Here is a 16320-nt window from a genome sequence, read left to right as displayed (position 1 = left end):
GTCATTGCACAATAACACAGCAGTGAAATTGCCATCAAAATGTCGTTGCCTGGCTCCCGTATAATATAAAAAAAAAAAATAATAATAATGTGAATAAATAGATGCCATCAAATATAAACAGTAAATTGCACAAATAATTTAAATAATTTTGAATAATTAATAATAATTTAAAGTTTTGCATGTGCATGTGGGCAGGTAGAGGGGCTTATTTGGCATTGAGCATTCTGATGGCCTGGGGGAAGTAGCTGTCTCTAAACCTGGTTGTTCTACAGCAGATGCTGTTTTCCATGTTGTTTCTGTTTCACAAAAACTTTATGTACACATTACTAAATCCTCTGACCAATACTAGTTGTAAAAAATGCACACGAGCCCATCTTAGAGTTCCTTTATTATGAAGATGCAGGGCACAGATTGTACTAGAAACGTGCAGTCAGCATTATTCTAAAACATCCTGATCATCAATAACACTTTTTACGTCTCTGCTGTAATGGACACACATTTTTTTATTCTAATATAGAAATGTAACAAAGTTAATAATCTTTTTACTTCTGCTAAATACAATTTTCAGTTTTTGATTTAAAAAGAACACAACAGTAAATGGAAGACAGTTTGATTGATGTGCAAAATACGAAAGCGAAAGGCATTTAGGAAAAGCTCCGCCTTTTTCACTAATAAAAAGCAATGTCTTCTTGGACGATGGGTCATTTTTTCCGAAAACAACACATCTGAGTAACAGAAAGCTAATGATATTGTAACAAAAGCAACAAATCAAAAATCCAATGCTTTCAAGCCCTTCTTTTTCTACAGTCCATCTTAGGTCCTTTACAGAAATGTGTACATACAGAAAATCATATCACCAAATGTAAATACTGAGCAATAATAGCGATCCAGCCAAGATTAGTAACCAAGACCAAGATTAGACTAAGGAAATTAAATGCACACAATGCAACACTCGCTATAGAAGTGTATAGTTAGTTTGGATGTTCCAAATTGTGGCTTATCTTACATTCTGAGTCAAACATTTGGCACTGTATATTTTCTGTGGATGGAAGAAAACCTTCTCCTATGGTCCGCTGTCCATCTCCTCAGCCTCCACCAGGCAGGACCGGTCCGAGTCCGGGACTCTGAACGGAGGGTGGTACTCGAAGGCCGTGACGACAGTGGAGCCCAGACTGTGGTGCCTCTGGTGCAGGAACCAGATGACGGCGGAGACGGCAACAATGGCAATCACGCTGAGAATGACCAGTGCTGACAGCAGTGCGCTGGGTTCTGATGGGAGACAATGAACAATGCAAGGAAATGAGCGAGACATTAAAATAGTATAAAAGTGTGCGGGAGGGAAGGGAGGAAGGGGGTACTTACTTGTCTTGATTTCCACTGCTTCTGAAAAAACACAAAATACATGTCAGTCAAACACGGAAAGAGAATATGATTCTATATAGTCAGCGAGGTGAATAAGTAATAAGTGTGAATGGGTGTTTATGTATGTATATGTGCCCTGTGATTGGCAGGTGACCAGTCCAGGGTATGTAGGGTGTGTACAGGGGTTGCAAGTGTGTCATACTTTCCCATGTGCATGCCGCTCGACCTCCATCCAAGCTTTTAGATTTTACATGGTGAGTGCGGCGTGCAACTCGACTTCAAGTAAGTTTGTCGTATGTTTCGCTCACACAGGAAGTACATGTGGGCTTCGTACGAGGCTAGATTGCAAGATGTGCGTACTGGCTTCCTACGGCAACAACGGCTAGCTTGGCTAAAGCCAGAATGCCAGAATTAGCTAGCTCACTATGTCGGCACGCTATTCCACCGTGCATCCACGGAGAACCACCGTGTACAGCTGGAGGTGTACGCCACCCAAATGAGTACCACAATGTGGACACCCATGAATGTGTTTCACCAGGAAGCCTTCTGTCGCCGGTGCTTTACTCAGCTGTCTATGTAAAACTCATATGTGTTAAACTTGTACTGTTGTTTACAATGAATGCATCAGTGCAATTACTGCTATTACAACATGCGTCTGTAATGTGCAATATATACTTATATATATATATATATATACACTTATATATACTAAAGAATGAGTACAATTGGACCCGAGCGTTTCCACTGTTTAAAGGAAAAGTCACACATACTCTGAGCCGTCTCACAGATCACTCCATTCTCCAGGTCATCGGAGCAGCTGACCGTTTCCCACTTTCCCGTGTCACTGTGTAGCGCCACACATGTATCCATGGGCACCAGATCGGATTGAGACGATCCGCTTTCCCAGTTAGTGAATCTCACCAGATCCTCACCGAACCACGTCATGTTTTCACCTGGTAAGAGTTATTTTGCATCAGCACAAATCCTACTAGACTCTACCAAAAATCATTGATATGCATTTTTCACTTCCTAATACGCTTCTATTATTGTAGCAAAAAAAAAAAAGGGCAGGATTTCCTGAAGTTGTGTCAGGATGCAATGCTCAATTTAACGTCCAAGCAAATTAGAATACAGGTCAACATATTACAACTTTCTCAGTGAAGGAACACACCATAATATGAAATATATTAAATATTATAAGCCTGAGGGTCACATGACACGTACTGTTTGTGTCGTAATACATCCCCAGCCACACGTTGACTTGGCCTTTCCACACCTCTGGGCTATATTTGACAACAAAGTCATTTTCCTCAGCAGTCTGGAGGGTCAGCAGCTCTGTAAAGAAATACATGCAGTCACTGGTCAAGTGTACACGTCTTTATAAAAGCAGAATTTTATATATAAACATATACCTACACATACTATATATATACACAAATATTTCTATATGATTTGTTTATTTTGCATGTTTGTCACGTAAATGTTAGTAATAATATTAGTCAATGACAACTGAATAAAAGGCCTGCAGTTCTTTAGATGTTCTTGTGGGGTCTTTTGTGACTTCCTGGATGAGTCATTGCTGCGCTCTAGGGGGAATTATGGTTGACGGCCACTCCTGGGAAGTTTCACCACTGTTCACGATTGGTGGATAATGGCTCTCACTGTGGTTTGCTAGAGTCCCAAAGCTTTAGAAATAGCTTTAGAACCTATTCCCGACTGATAGAGCTTGATTTGTTTTAGTTAAGCTAAGTTTTAATGGGGGGGGAATCAATTTTTTACACAGGGCCATGTCTGTGTAATTTTTTTTTTACTTAAGTGTCATTTAAAAACTGCATTCTGTGTTCACACACACACACACACACACACAGTGTAGTACCTAACATTTTCTCATGTGACATATGTTTTTTATTGACATACCATGGTTGTGGCAGAGGCTTTTCGCCCTCTGAAAAGTGTACACTTTGAGTTTGTCTTCTTCTCCATGGACAAAGTGGTAGCATCTGTCCTTGAATGGCACCCAGGTGCGTCCATCTGCTGGACAGTCTGTGTAAAAGTATCATAAAACAATATTTATGTACATCTCAAGTCAAGGATTTGTTTGGAATAGTATGCAAATCATTGAGGAACCACAGCACCTTCTGGAAACTAAACCATAGTTCCTATATATTTTGTCTTCAAATTTCCAGATTGGCATGGTAACGTGCCATATATGTGCTTTTTGCATGAATTTGATGTTTTCTTTTGCAAACAATACATGCAGCAATGGGGTAGTTATGTATTTGCTTTGTGATGATTATCTCATTGATAGGAGTCATTCATTCCTAACTAGTAGGCCATGTTAATGTACCTGGACTTTAAGGTGATTTAACAAGATTTCGGCTAAATTAGTACCTAAATTGTTTACAACTTTATGTAGTATGTCCTTTAAGTCCTTGCTCTACGTCAATTTAAGAGGAATAAGACTTTTAAGGTGGTTTAATCTGAGTTTATTCCACATTAACAGGAATTCTGCAACAGTTAATCTGAATGAGTTTATAAATGATAAATACTTGCTCCAACAATCGTGTGCTGCAGATTTAATAGGTAATTTGCTCATTAAAAATAGACTGTGGAATATTTCTATCCGCACATTTATTTGTGAATAATTTAACATTGCAAAATAAGTAAACAAAACCCAAACCTACTATTGCTTGTTGTTAAAATCTTTGGCTTTTTGTCCCAAAGTCCTCATCTGTACCAAGTTTGGAAACAAAAACTGACATATACATTATATATGCGACAATAAACACTAAAAAATATATCGATTCGATACCGCCACTACACTAGTATCCTAATACAGATATCTGGATCGTTCCGCCCACCTCTACTTTACCAATCGATAACTAGTTATGCAAGTACTGTATGGAAACTGAAATGATTTGTTCTACATAGTAGACGACGGTGTTTCTTTTTTGGAGTTTAAAAATCACATTATGAAGTTACTTGGACAAACTCCAAACAGGGAAGTGAAAAATACAACAAGAGGCCCAAATAACGTCACACCACACAAAAGTGTCTGCGAGCATTGTATTATATTGAAGCAGAGAGGAGCTAAATTCGTCCTTACCTCCCGTCAAAGCAGCCTGCAACTGGAGGAGAAGCACAAACAAGCAGCATGTCTGTGACAGAGAACGACGACCACTTTTCTGCAGCGACTCCATGATGACAACCAACAACCACGAAAATCACCGAAGTCACACTCGTTTTCTCTCCGGGCTGTTTCAGCTGAGTTAGCCCCGCCCACCAGGATGTTTCCAACATGGCAACAAGCCTCACAACGTTCCATGATATTGCTGTGACACGCCGAATGTTAACATGCAAACAATAATGCTAATACTTGCTAATGTATTTGAAAATGGGAGAATGCAGGCCAAATTGCAACATTATCCAACTTGAGGAAAAAATGAAATGAAATTTGATTGCATCGATGTGTTTAGACTTATTTCAATACATGGAAATTATATATATATATATTCATAACTTACAAAAAACTTCACATTACATTTGTTTACTGAAGCTAGTACAAACAAACACGCTAACGGGGAAATTGCCAATGATGCATTCAAAGCACAACTACAGGCTGGGAAAAGTGGAGACCAACGGCTACCGTTGCTTGTGTGTGTAACCGAGCAGGTTAAGATTGCCTCCAATGGTGTTGAAGCGCAGTGGGAACAAAAGCACGGGAGGAGGAATGCAGGAGACAAGTTTATTTTCGTCGCTCGCCTCTTCACTCAATTCTAACAAGCTACCTAAACATATACACTTCCGGCCTTCAAAATAACAGTACATCCTGTTGGGGGTACCAAAGTAAGGGCGTCACATAAATTATCTTACATGTGTATTTGACTTTGGTGAACTGCAAATAAATACTAGATGTACTGTATATGTGTGTATTAATACTGTCAGAGTTGTATTTATTTCCAAGAACTGTATTTATTATCATTATATCGCTCTAAATTGAGTTATCACGTCACATACCAGTGAACCGGAAACAGAAGTTGAATCCACTGGTCGGCTCGCGATGGGAAACCTGATTTCTTTTACTGACTCGAGTTTTTATGAGTCACTGGATTGCTGAAGTGAATCGGGTACGCGATTCACTCGAGTCACTCATCAGTCAACAACATTAATCCAGTTCCTAGTTAACATATGAATGAGCAATAAGGCAACACCGAAAACAAATATAAAATAAATTAGGAGTTTAAAAGAACGGGAATAAAATAACAACATTATGTGAAAACCTATTAATACAAGTAATTAAAATGATTAAAATACAGTAGAGATAAAATGATGCATCCTCAGACATGACTCTCCTTTATAAATATTTTACAGTGCAGTTTTTCTTCACATTTTAAAGCAAAATGGTACAGTTCATTAAAAGCCGAAGGCAAGTAGCATGAAGAAGAAAATAAAAACAGTGAGATGCGGCGTGGTCAAGGTAATAGCGGCGGATGGTTGGGCTCGTTTCTTCGGGCGTGGTCCGTTACACAGTGATGTGTTGCAGCATGTGATGCACACTGAGTTCATCTTGCCGGTGCAGAACTGCTGGTAGCCAGAAGAAGCGATGAGACAGGCTCCTGAGGAGGCACAGGATTTGCGGTAGCGTATCCCTGAAAATATCATCATCATAAAGACCACCATAAAAAAAAACTATGCTGAAAAAGAGAAACAAGCTTAAACAAACAAACATTTAAGTAAACAAAACGCAACACCGACAGGAAGGCATGTGACTTAATCAATCAGGGGAAAATTCAAGAAATTTGGAGCGTCAACTTCAAAATTAAAAAGCCAAAGTATTTGTTAAATACACCAAGGAAATGGGACAAATGTTAAAGAGCATGTCATAACTTCAAAGAAAGATGCAGTGTGAAGGAATACATTCACCATAAATGCACAGCCTAAAGTGTCAAAATATATTTTCTATGGAAAAAGACCCCTTCTCCTACGATTTCAGATCAACATTTTCAATAAAAGCCACTATTACATTCAGCTCCATTCATTCATTCATTTTCTACCGCTTATCCTCACAAGGGTCGCGGGGGGTGCTGGAGCCTATCCCAGCTGTCTTCGGGCGAGAGGCTGGGTTACACCCTGGACTGGTGGCCAGCCAATCACAGGGCACATATAGACAAACAACCATTCACACTCACATTCATACCTATGGACAATTTGGAGTCGCCAATTAACCTAGCATGTTTTTGGAATGTGGGAGGAAACCGGAGTACCCGGAGAAAACCCACGCATGCACGGGGAGATAGCCAAGGGTGGGATTGAACTCGGGTCTCCTAGCTGTGAGGTCTGTGCGCTAACCACTTGTCCACCGTGCAGCCCACATTCAGCTCCAGAACCCCCAAAACTCAAAATGGTATGAATGTGAGTGTGAATGGTTGTTTGTCTATATGTGCCGTGTGATTGGCTGGCCACCAGTCCAGAAAATGAATGGATGGATGTCGCATTCAACCATGAAAAAGCCTAATTTTGTTTTTAATATATTTTTGATAATATATAATAGTATAAAACAGTAGTAAAATATATAATAGTAAAAAAAAAAAGCAATAAGAATAAATCACGGTCAATAAACGATCCATCCTATTTCTCAGGAAAGAAGAAGATGTAGTGTAACTTACCATCTTCCTTCACTAGAACTTCATTCTGACACATGTCCTGCACGTTGACGGTACAGTTGACGATAAACTGTGGTGAAGAGCAGTCGCTGGTTAACTCCTCACACTGGTAGCACTGGATTTGCAGAGACAAGCCTGCAACACACACATTTATATTACAATCTATGGCCCCATTATCATCACTTTCGTATGCTGATGGTAACTTCATTTGAAGCTATCCAATAATAATCCATCAAATATTTCCATTAATGCAACTTGTGATGGTGCCTGGTTTTGCATTTTTAATCTTCATTGTCAAAAGGAGAATTAGCTGGTTGACTATAATCATCAAGTTTGGTTTTTGATGGTAGAAAATATATGGATTGATTAAAATGCGTGCTTATGTTTTATATTTTGAACTTTTTTTTATTTTACTCTGTAATTTGAGTAATCTTTTACTTTTAAATGTCAGTGAAAAATATATAAAAATACATGCACTACAAAAATACATATACATTTTTGACTGCAGACTTTTATACAGAATAATATATAATCAAAGTAGCTGTAAGTTTACAAATATTAAATAAATAGGAAATTTTCTACTTGTAGTTTTACCTTGAATATTTCAGTAATATATGACCAAATGAAACGGCTGTATTAAGGACAGAAAAACTACATTTAGGAATATATTGTGTACCAAAAAAGAAAGAAGCACTCAGTGCTCTGCCCAACATTATTTTATTTTAACATTATTTTGTTTTTAAGCTACAACAAACACAAAGACTGGAAGGAAGAAAAACTTTCATCTGTACCTGACTGGAAGAAGACCAGAAGCAAAGTTAAAACTGTGAAGATCCGCATCGTCTCGTCATGTGCTGGGACTGGAGGGAAAGATGCTGAGTGCAGGCAGACATAATGCGTCTGACACTGACTGTCACTAACACTCTCTATATACTGTATGCACTCCCTCTATGTACTCCATAAATATATATATATATATATAAACACTCTATGTACGTATACACTGACTCTCTCTCTCTGTTTTGACTCCATGGTCTCGTTTTTCTCACTCTCTTTCAGTGTGTGTGTAATAACTGAGAATTGAATATTAAATATGAAAGTAGTAGCACAGAAAATGAAAGTCCATGAGGAATAATCTGGCATCTTTCTGGTGTGCACGCAGAGTTTATGAATGATGTTAATTGCTGATTGCATCGACTTAACTCATTGCTCCCATCCTGAAGGTATTTGCTCATTTTTGCTAGCTAAAAATAAAATCTAAAACAAACACATAGTTTCACAAATACAGACAAAAGTAAGATACTAATACACGCACCCACACAAAACGTGACACTAACGTGACAACAGACAGTTAAGGTGGAAACATCGTGTACGCATATGACAGCTTGCTTTGCAACAAAGGAAAAGCAGAATAAAAAGCAGAAATTTCGAACAAACGAAAGAAGCGGTTCAAGCAACGGCATTGTCAAAAGCTGATTGGTCCAGGACTCCAGCCTCTTACACAATCTTGAGTGTATAAAAGGCCGAGCAGGGAAAGGAAGAGTGCTTTTTTTGCAGCTGCGCTGTAAATAAGACCCGCTTACTTGTAGGTATACAGGGACTGCAGATAAGATAATAATAATAAATTATCTGGTTCTCATTCTATGATTTGGTTCTTAAAGATTCCTTTATCCTCTATTCGAAACCCACTTAGAGTCATCGTGGGAAGGATTTATACAATACCCAGGCATGAAACAAAGCTCCATTAACAATTTCCCAGTTTGATTGCCTAAAGTTTCATCCCCCGACAGGTTTGTCCGTTACTAGCTGTGCCGGTGATAGTACTTTGATATGAACGGGGGACCCTGTCTCAACTCGGGTCGTTGCTGTGGCATATGGCAAAATAAAATAAATATAAAATACAGTATGCAATGAATATAATCCATCAGTATGCATGAAGGAGGTTAAAGTGTGGTATTGCCTTTATTTCCTTTGATAAATTTGCCTTTTACATTTATTCCATTAGATTCAAAAAGAAAAGTCAAATTAATGAAAAAAATGCATTCTTTATTTTTTTCATGACCAAAAAACAAGAAATATTAAATGTGAATGATTTTCAGTTATTAAGGTAACAGTCACACAAAATCACTGTGGTAATTGGACTATTTAAAAAAAAAAAAAAAACACAAGGAAAATGACTAACGGTGAGTAACTGTGCAACGGTAGAATACACCAATCAGTGATGTGTGTGTAAATACAGGTCATTAAGAATAAATGTTATAAAAATACAATATGCTTGTGAGGGTCACGCTTGTCATTATTTAAGACATGTTGACATTTGCCAAGGTCCATCCACCCGTATCAGTGTTACCATTAAAAAAGTGCCTCACATTTACAAGACCTGGGCATTGCTATTAGTATAAAGAGCACTGCTAATACTCTAATTAACATGCATATAGTAGTTGGAAACACATATGTCTAATGCTACAGTTCAAATCATATGAAAATGTTACATCTTTTTATAGGAATATGGCTCCATAGTCACACAATTGATATGTTCTTTTGCATTTCTGCAAATGTATTCAGCTCAGTGTTCAGAAACGGAATATGAGAAAACATTGCAAAGCTGCTACAATTGGGAAATACCGTATGCGGGAATGTAATAGTAACACCAAAATATCACTAGTATACATCATGAAGTAAGAATCTATCTTGCATAAGCACAACAAAGAAATGAATGAGGTAAATACCGAGAGTAGTGACATGATGCATGAACGTGTGCTCAAATGGACGTTTACTCCACAGCATCCATCGGAGACAATTAAAAGTCTTGTCCCTGAGCGAGTAAAATCAAGTCTACAAGATTCCGTGCACAACTCAAGGGGGTTGTCTCGATGTCATAACCGTGGAATAACTCTTCAACCCAAAGCACAATGGACAGATGTGCATTTCACCTAAGACACGTGCACGTGATGTTATACATTGTGGCGTCAAGTCAAAGTCGTTGCATTTGTGAGTGACAGTTACACGATATGTAATACACGGTATGTGATAGAAAACCTGCAGTAAAAGTCATCAGAAGGTGAGATTCATATGGTGCCACCTCCACACCACAGATCATGCAGATTAGGACAATACAACTATATAAAGAGTGCCATGATTGTCAATTTACAGACATGTTTTTTATTTACAGAAAACGTGTTAATAATAGTGGAAAATGTCAGGTATTGAATAGTATTTCTCTAAGTTCAGTTCGTTTGTGATTTTAAGTATACTGACGATGTGGTAAGCATGCCTGCAACCACAGTAAGGTGGTTCTGGAATCTTTGCCTCTGTGTGGAGTTTGCATGTTCTCCCAAAAACATGCATACTTTGCAAATTTATTGTGAAAATTGTGCAGGGTGTACCCCGCCTCTCGCCCAAAGACAGCTGGGATAGGCTCCAGCACCCCCGCGACCCTCGTGAGGAAAAGCAGTAGAATATGAATGAATGAATGAAATTGTGCATGGGAATGAATGCTTGTTTGGATATATGCGTCCTATGATTGACAGGCAACCATTCCAGGGTGGACTCCTCCTCTCACCCAAAGTCAGTTTGAACAGTACCAAATGTGCAAACTTTTTTTTTTTTTTTTTTTTGGTCCGGACTACGGTACCAAACAAGATGAGTGAGCACAGTTTGATGTTGGCACAGTAATAACTACATAAATAGCAATAGTGGTTCTATTGTCCAGATGTTTGAACAGAAATGCACCACGTGACTAAGCAGTGTGTGTATCGTCACACAAGCACCCATTCATTGTTCTTTTGACATGTTGTATCCTTCTCATATCTACAAGCATCATGCATCCTACAGACCTGTGCCAGTCCATGCATCACAACACGTGTAATCCATGCCTGAAGTTACAGTAGATGTTTTCATAGCTTGTAGTTGTCCATATGGTCATTTTGTTTTTTTTAACCATAAATACAACTATTATATGTAAAGAATTGGAAAGGATACAGTGATGAGGTTCTCCAGTCTTGAAAAGATTGATATGATGACAACACGGGAAAGACAGCTGATGGAAGAGGAAGTGGATTTGACAAGCTAAAATGGTAATGGGCTTGGATAGCACTTGAAGCTACGAAAGGGGCTTTCACACCTTCTCCGTACAAGCGTTCACCTGTTTCTTAACATGAAGTGTCATTAACTCATAACCTGGAAATAAAAATTGTTATTGCTAAAAAAAAACATAAGAATAAAAAACAAGTATATATGCTTAAAACTTCAAAAACAATGTCATGTAACAATGTCCTTAGTGTAGGGTTATTTAACTGGCGGCCTGTGGGCCAAATCCTAACCGGGAAGACATCAGACCGGTCCGCAAGTTCAAAATTTAGGAGCACCTAACAATATTTGCAGCTGATTCCTAAAATCATTAAATACCATAACAGTAGAAGATCTCTGATTGGTGGTTTTCTCAGGAGGTCCTAAAAACTTGAGAGGATTAGAACCAGTGCGTCCTTGATTCCGTCTCATTGCTGTATGCATGCGTTGTATTGCATGGAATTGTTTGCATTAGACAAGAGAGGCGTGTGTAACTGAACAACCATAATCAGCGGTGAAGCCAATCAAAATGTTTGAGGTGTCAATCAGAAACATTCAATATCAAGTTGCATGATGTCCACACGAGTCCAAACTGGAAGTGTTTTCAAATGCTGATCCCAGCTGATTCATGTCTTACTTTTAATGGACTTCAAAAACTCTGAAAGGGAAGAACAAGGTGAGATTAGAAAACGTGAAAACAAAACCCTATAAGAGCAGTAGTCAAATGTTGCTGAAGATACTAGCTTTCCAAATTGTTGTTAGCAACATCTGTTATGTATGTGTTTTTGTATGTGATGGATGCTGTGGGAATGTCTTGGTTGTCTTCAACATTGCATGGAAGTTGGGATCAGTACATCAACTTCATGGTCTCCCTTAAGACGGTGACCAGAGGGTTTCTAACAAGGACAAGAAGATCACACTCCTCCACAAGAAAGTCTATTCCTAAGTGTTGGAGACAAAGAGTATGACCGTATGGAACACTGGACAAGGTGCACCCTTTGCAAGGTTACTGGACAGCAGGGACTTCGGAGCGCTGCAGGATTATGAGGTTTGTGGCAAGCTACTAGGTTGGAGCAGCACCACGGTTAGCGTGTTCGGCTGTTTTTATGGACAGAATTTCTAGGCTCCGGCTGCATGGCGGTCGAGTGGTTAGCGCACAGACCTCACAGCGAGGAGACCGGGGTTCAATTCCACACTCTCTGTGTGGAATTTGCATGTGCATGCGTGGGTTTTCTCCGGGTACTCCGGTTTTCCTCCCACATTCCAAAAACATGCTAGGTTAATTGGCAACTCCAAATTGTCCATAGGTATGAATGTGAGTGTGAATGGTTGTTTGTCTATATGTGCCCTGTGATTGGCTGGCGAAAAGTCCAGGGTGTACCCCACCTCTCGTCTGAAGACAGCTGGGATAGGCTCAGTCAATGAGTTGTGAATGTCCATTTTGAGGACCTCAGTATTTCATCTCTGCTATTTGCGGATTTGGTCCTGATGATGCCATCAAGCTGTGACCTTTAGTGTTTACTGGGGAGGTTCGCAGCTTAGTGTGATGCTTCTGGGATGAGATCAACTGGGAAAGGGTGGAGTGCACCCTTCGTTTTGGGAGTCAGGGCTAGTATCTCTTGTTTATGAGCAAGAGAAGACCGAAGAGTGAAATGGACAGGTGGGTCGGATGGTTATTTTGAAGACGGAGCTGATCCCGAAGGCAATCTTACCAATTGATCTACGGTCACAAAGTAAGGTTAGTGACTGAAAAAGCAAGATTGTCGTTCGACGTGGCTAAAATGAGTTCCTCCAGTGTCTGGACTCACTCTAAGAGATGGGGTGAGGACCTCGGTTATCCTGGAGGGATCTAGGTCTGATGCCTCTGAGACCTCCCAGGTAAGTAAATGGGCAAACTATGCCTTTCTGTATTCTCCCTGTATTTCTTTTGGCACTTTATTTCACTCCAAGTTCAGAGACCTCTTTTCTGAGAACATCCTGTTTTTCCACCTTCATGGTTCCGTCTGCCATCTTGACTCTGGGACCTGTGGTCCATATATGGTACAAATGTTGCGGTATACTATTCCTGCTACCTGGTAATGTTGCTCCATGTAAGCCTGTCTTGCCAGCATCTTACACTCTGAGGTCCTGATTTATTGAAAGAGTGTTTAGGACCTGTTCTTGGGCTACCATGAAAATACCTTGGAGTTGTCTTTCAGTCCAGCTCAGACCGCCGAGACGGGTAAGAAAAGTATAAAGACACACACTCAGACCAATATAACTATAACAGGTTTTGTGCCTTACAGTTGGCAAGTCGAAGTCGAGTCTGCTCTTTCTGCTGGTTCTGCGGGGCTCTTGTTTTTGTTTTGATATATGTCAGCTTCTTTGGTTCCATTCCACCTGGAAAAAATAGACACATATATATTTCATATACACACATTTAATAACCCAGTGTTTATTATTTTTTTTCCCCCTGGAACGTATAGTCTCATTATGGGAAATTAATGTTATATCCATTTTGTGTCACACTTTTGTGTCACACTAATCATCACGCATGAGGGGGGGCTGCAGGAGAAGGGCATGAAATATGTGAACATGTGATGTGATGTGTCATGTTTTTTATCATGTTGCATATGGTGATTTCCATGGCTGGAGCATGACGACCCCACCAGGAAGAGATTCCACCAAAGTAACGGCAGAGAACAATTGCTAACCAAAACTGTCCAAAATTTGGAATATGGCCAAAGTGCAGAACATCTCTGACTATATGTCAACATCTAAATACATTTATAAACCAGATGAACGACTTTAAAAAAAATTCCCAACGCAGCGCAGAAAAAGCCATGATGTACTTTGTGTAATTGCTATTTCTTGTGATTCATCATACTACCCGTTGGGGTCTAGCGTCTTGACTTTACCTTGTGGTGCTCTTGGGGGTCTGATCTGAGTATCACACACACGAGCAGAGGTCACAATGGGTTCAGGTTGGGGTTGCATGGGCTGGAGGAAGGCCACAGTGGGGAAAGGCACTGACTGGATATGGGTCATGGAGGTGTCAGACAGAGAATTGGACACTCTTGCATGGTTGCTGTCCTTAAAAGTGGAGGGTATTCTCCATCGGGGTAATGGGGATGGAGACACCTCCTCACTGTAGGAGTCAGGGACACTGGAAGAACTGAGAGACTGTTCTGGGGTAGATGAAGACTTGGGGAGGAAGTGCAGGATGGAGGAGAAGAAGGAACAGGATTCAGGAAGGGGGATGGTCCCAATTCCACTGTCCAAAGTTCGCATCTTGCAGCCAGACCCTATGGCACAAGGAGAACATCTGAAGTGGCTGATGGAAGCACAGAACCCAGGGAGAAGAACGGGACTCAAACAACGGGGTAACCATGGTTGAAGTGGAACTGACAAGCATTTGGAAAAATGTTTAGCCTGTTCTGAACTTCTTTGCTGAGCACAAACCGTCAAGATCTTACACTTGTTGGACAGATTGTTACAGGAAATGTATTTATGAAGTCAAGTACGCTTTTCCTCATGTTTTAACTGTGTATTAACAAATGAATGTTGTATTTTGGTGTGTCTTCTACTCTGTTTACTTGCTTTATTCAACTCCATTCTTCTGTAAAGTGTCTTTGAGTATTTTGAAAAGCGCTATACAAATAAAATTTATTATTATTATTATTATTATTAAGTAATAGCACATATTTGAAGTATGATTCAATACAAATATGCATGTTATACTGCGTATGTCATGAATAATCATCACATCATAATCATGTTTTTCCTGTTTTCCTGGGCTTAGCAACTCATCTGCCATCTATAGTCAGTTTCCTCTTTCACTTGTGTAATATATATATATACTGTATATATAATATACTATGTATATGTGTGCCCCCTTCTGGATTTTTTTTTTTGCACATTTATCACACATAAATATTTCTGATCATCAAACCCACACAGCTGAACGCAGTTTTTAAATGAAATGTTATTATTAAGGGAGAAAAACAATATGATTGCCCCCTAAACCTAATAACTGGTTGGGCCATCCTCAGCAGCAACAACTGCAATCAAGCATTTGCGATAACTTGCAATAAGTCTATTTGCAACGCTGTGAAGGAATTTCGACCCACTACATCTTTGCAGAATTGTTGTAATTCAGCCAAATTGGAGAGTTTTCCAGCATGAAGCACCTTTTTAAGGTCATGCCACATTGAGCATCTCAATAGGATTTAGTTGTGTTAGTTGTCATTTAAATTTGTTTGATGATCTGAAACATTAAAGTACGAGAAACATGCAAAAAAAAAAAAATCATGAAGGAGGCAAACACTTTTTCACACCACTGTACACGTAAGTCGAGAAAAGCCAATTCCATTTAGCCCACTTGAACCACTGCTTTATGTCACAGACGTCATTTCATGGCCACAAGCATGCGTCCATCACAGTGATAATGAATGTATATGGAATGACATTAAAATACACACTATGTGTATTTTAGATGCAATATATTCAAATAACTATAACACATTCACAGTATGTTGCATGTTTTTTTAGATTTTGGGTTGAAATGAAGTAAATCATCATAATTGCTATAAAAGTATGTGCCACTGTCAGTGGTCGTACATTGCTACAACCATTGTAAATCAAAATATTCTTGTAAATAAGCAAAAATATCCGCAGGCAGTTTTTCTGATTAGACACGACAGAGTCGCATGAGGCTGAAGTACTGCAGCAAAGGCAGATGCTCACACAATTAATTCATGACTGAAACATTTTTTTGTAAATGTCATTTTGCTTTCTGCCCTATTAACGTCAAGTAATCACAAATAAAGGGATATATTCATAGAAATCATTTCCTTCAAAGGATCAATAAAGTATTTGTAACAACAGAATACTTCTTCGCTGTCTGTATCAATAACCCAATTCTCTGTAATTCTCTAAATGTAGTAGTATATTAGGACAAGTACATCATTGATAATGTATACATAATGTTGCATATACATGTGGTCCTCGGTCTATGAGTTTCATTCCTAAGACTGTGATGAAAGTTGAGTTTTAGTGTAATTCGGACCATTGACTTACGTACTTATACTTACATTAACTGTAGTTGTCTTGCACATTAGAAGGGGCGTTGCTAAGGAGGGAGAGACAGGCTTATTGGGAAGACCATAACTCTGTTTAGTTATCACTACCCAGATTCTTTAACAAAAGTTACGATCTTTATACTTCATGACGATCACAGCGTTTGAGC

The 16320-nt window shown here is 39.2% G+C and overlaps 3 protein-coding genes across 6 annotated transcripts in view; all 3 read right to left on the bottom strand.

Moving 5' to 3' along the window:
- Positions 1 to 353: 353 nt before the first annotated feature.
- Positions 354 to 4630, bottom strand: cd302 (CD302 molecule). 2 transcript variants are annotated; one of them, XM_058082330.2, is made up of 6 exons: positions 4469 to 4630; positions 3280 to 3405; positions 2587 to 2697; positions 2133 to 2315; positions 1363 to 1383; positions 354 to 1269 (listed from the first exon to the last, which is right to left on the bottom strand). In XM_058082330.2, the coding sequence occupies exons 1-6, from the start codon at positions 4560 to 4562 to the stop codon at positions 1064 to 1066; spliced, it is 741 nt and encodes a 246-aa protein (XP_057938313.1). In that variant the 5' UTR covers positions 4563 to 4630; the 3' UTR covers positions 354 to 1063. The 2 variants fall into 2 exon arrangements, with proteins under 2 accessions (XP_057938313.1, XP_057938314.1); XM_058082331.2 differs by having other exon boundaries at positions 1363 to 1380.
- A 494-nt stretch (positions 4631 to 5124) lies between these two features.
- On the bottom strand, positions 5125 to 8098 carry LOC131136061 (ly6/PLAUR domain-containing protein 1-like). Its single transcript, XM_058082547.2, has 3 exons — positions 7817 to 8098; positions 7029 to 7160; positions 5125 to 6011 (listed from the first exon to the last, which is right to left on the bottom strand). The coding sequence occupies exons 1-3, from the start codon at positions 7863 to 7865 to the stop codon at positions 5776 to 5778; spliced, it is 417 nt and encodes a 138-aa protein (XP_057938530.2). The 5' UTR covers positions 7866 to 8098; the 3' UTR covers positions 5125 to 5775.
- Positions 8099 to 11489: 3391 nt separating this feature from the next.
- The window catches only part of LOC131135579 (uncharacterized), a 28891-nt gene continuing 24060 nt past the window's right edge, over positions 11490 to 16320 (bottom strand). The window contains exons 12-14 of one of the 3 annotated variants that reach the window (XM_058081640.2): positions 13991 to 14377; positions 13377 to 13472; positions 11490 to 11751 (exon numbers count right to left, since the gene is read on the bottom strand). In XM_058081640.2, the coding sequence (XP_057937623.2) occupies positions 11750 to 11751; positions 13377 to 13472; positions 13991 to 14377 (485 nt within the window). In that variant the 3' untranslated portion in view covers positions 11490 to 11749. Of the gene's footprint in view, positions 11752 to 13376; positions 13473 to 13990; positions 14378 to 16320 lie in introns of those variants that run through there. The other 2 variants (XM_058081641.2, XM_058081643.2) reach the window with 2 other exon arrangements.

This window comes from Doryrhamphus excisus, linkage group LG12, assembly GCF_037039965.1.
Source record: "Doryrhamphus excisus strain RoL-2023G ecotype Guam linkage group LG12, RoL_Dexc_Guam_v1.1, whole genome shotgun sequence".
Classification (NCBI taxonomy): domain Eukaryota; kingdom Metazoa; phylum Chordata; class Actinopteri; order Syngnathiformes; family Syngnathidae; genus Doryrhamphus; species Doryrhamphus excisus.
The sequence above is the reverse complement of the archived record's forward strand: the minus strand, read 5'-3'. Positions and strand labels throughout refer to the sequence as shown.

Coding starts and splice junctions, on each gene's coding strand:
- cd302 (XM_058082330.2), bottom strand. CDS start 4,562: ATGGAGTCGCTGCAGAAAAGTGGTCGTCGTTCTCTGTCACAGACATGC. Junction 2,698..3,279: donor AAGCCTCTGCCACAACCATG/GTATGTCAATAA, acceptor ATTTCTTTACAG/AGCTGCTGACCCTCCAGACT. Junction 2,316..2,586: donor GATGTATTACGACACAAACA/GTACGTGTCATG, acceptor AACTCTTACCAG/GTGAAAACATGACGTGGTTC.
- LOC131136061 (XM_058082547.2), bottom strand. CDS start 7,865: ATGCGGATCTTCACAGTTTTAACTTTGCTTCTGGTCTTCTTCCAGTCA. Junction 7,161..7,816: donor TCTGGTCTTCTTCCAGTCAG/GTACAGATGAAA, acceptor TGTGTGTTGCAG/GCTTGTCTCTGCAAATCCAG. Junction 6,012..7,028: donor AGTTCTAGTGAAGGAAGATG/GTAAGTTACACT, acceptor TGATATTTTCAG/GGATACGCTACCGCAAATCC.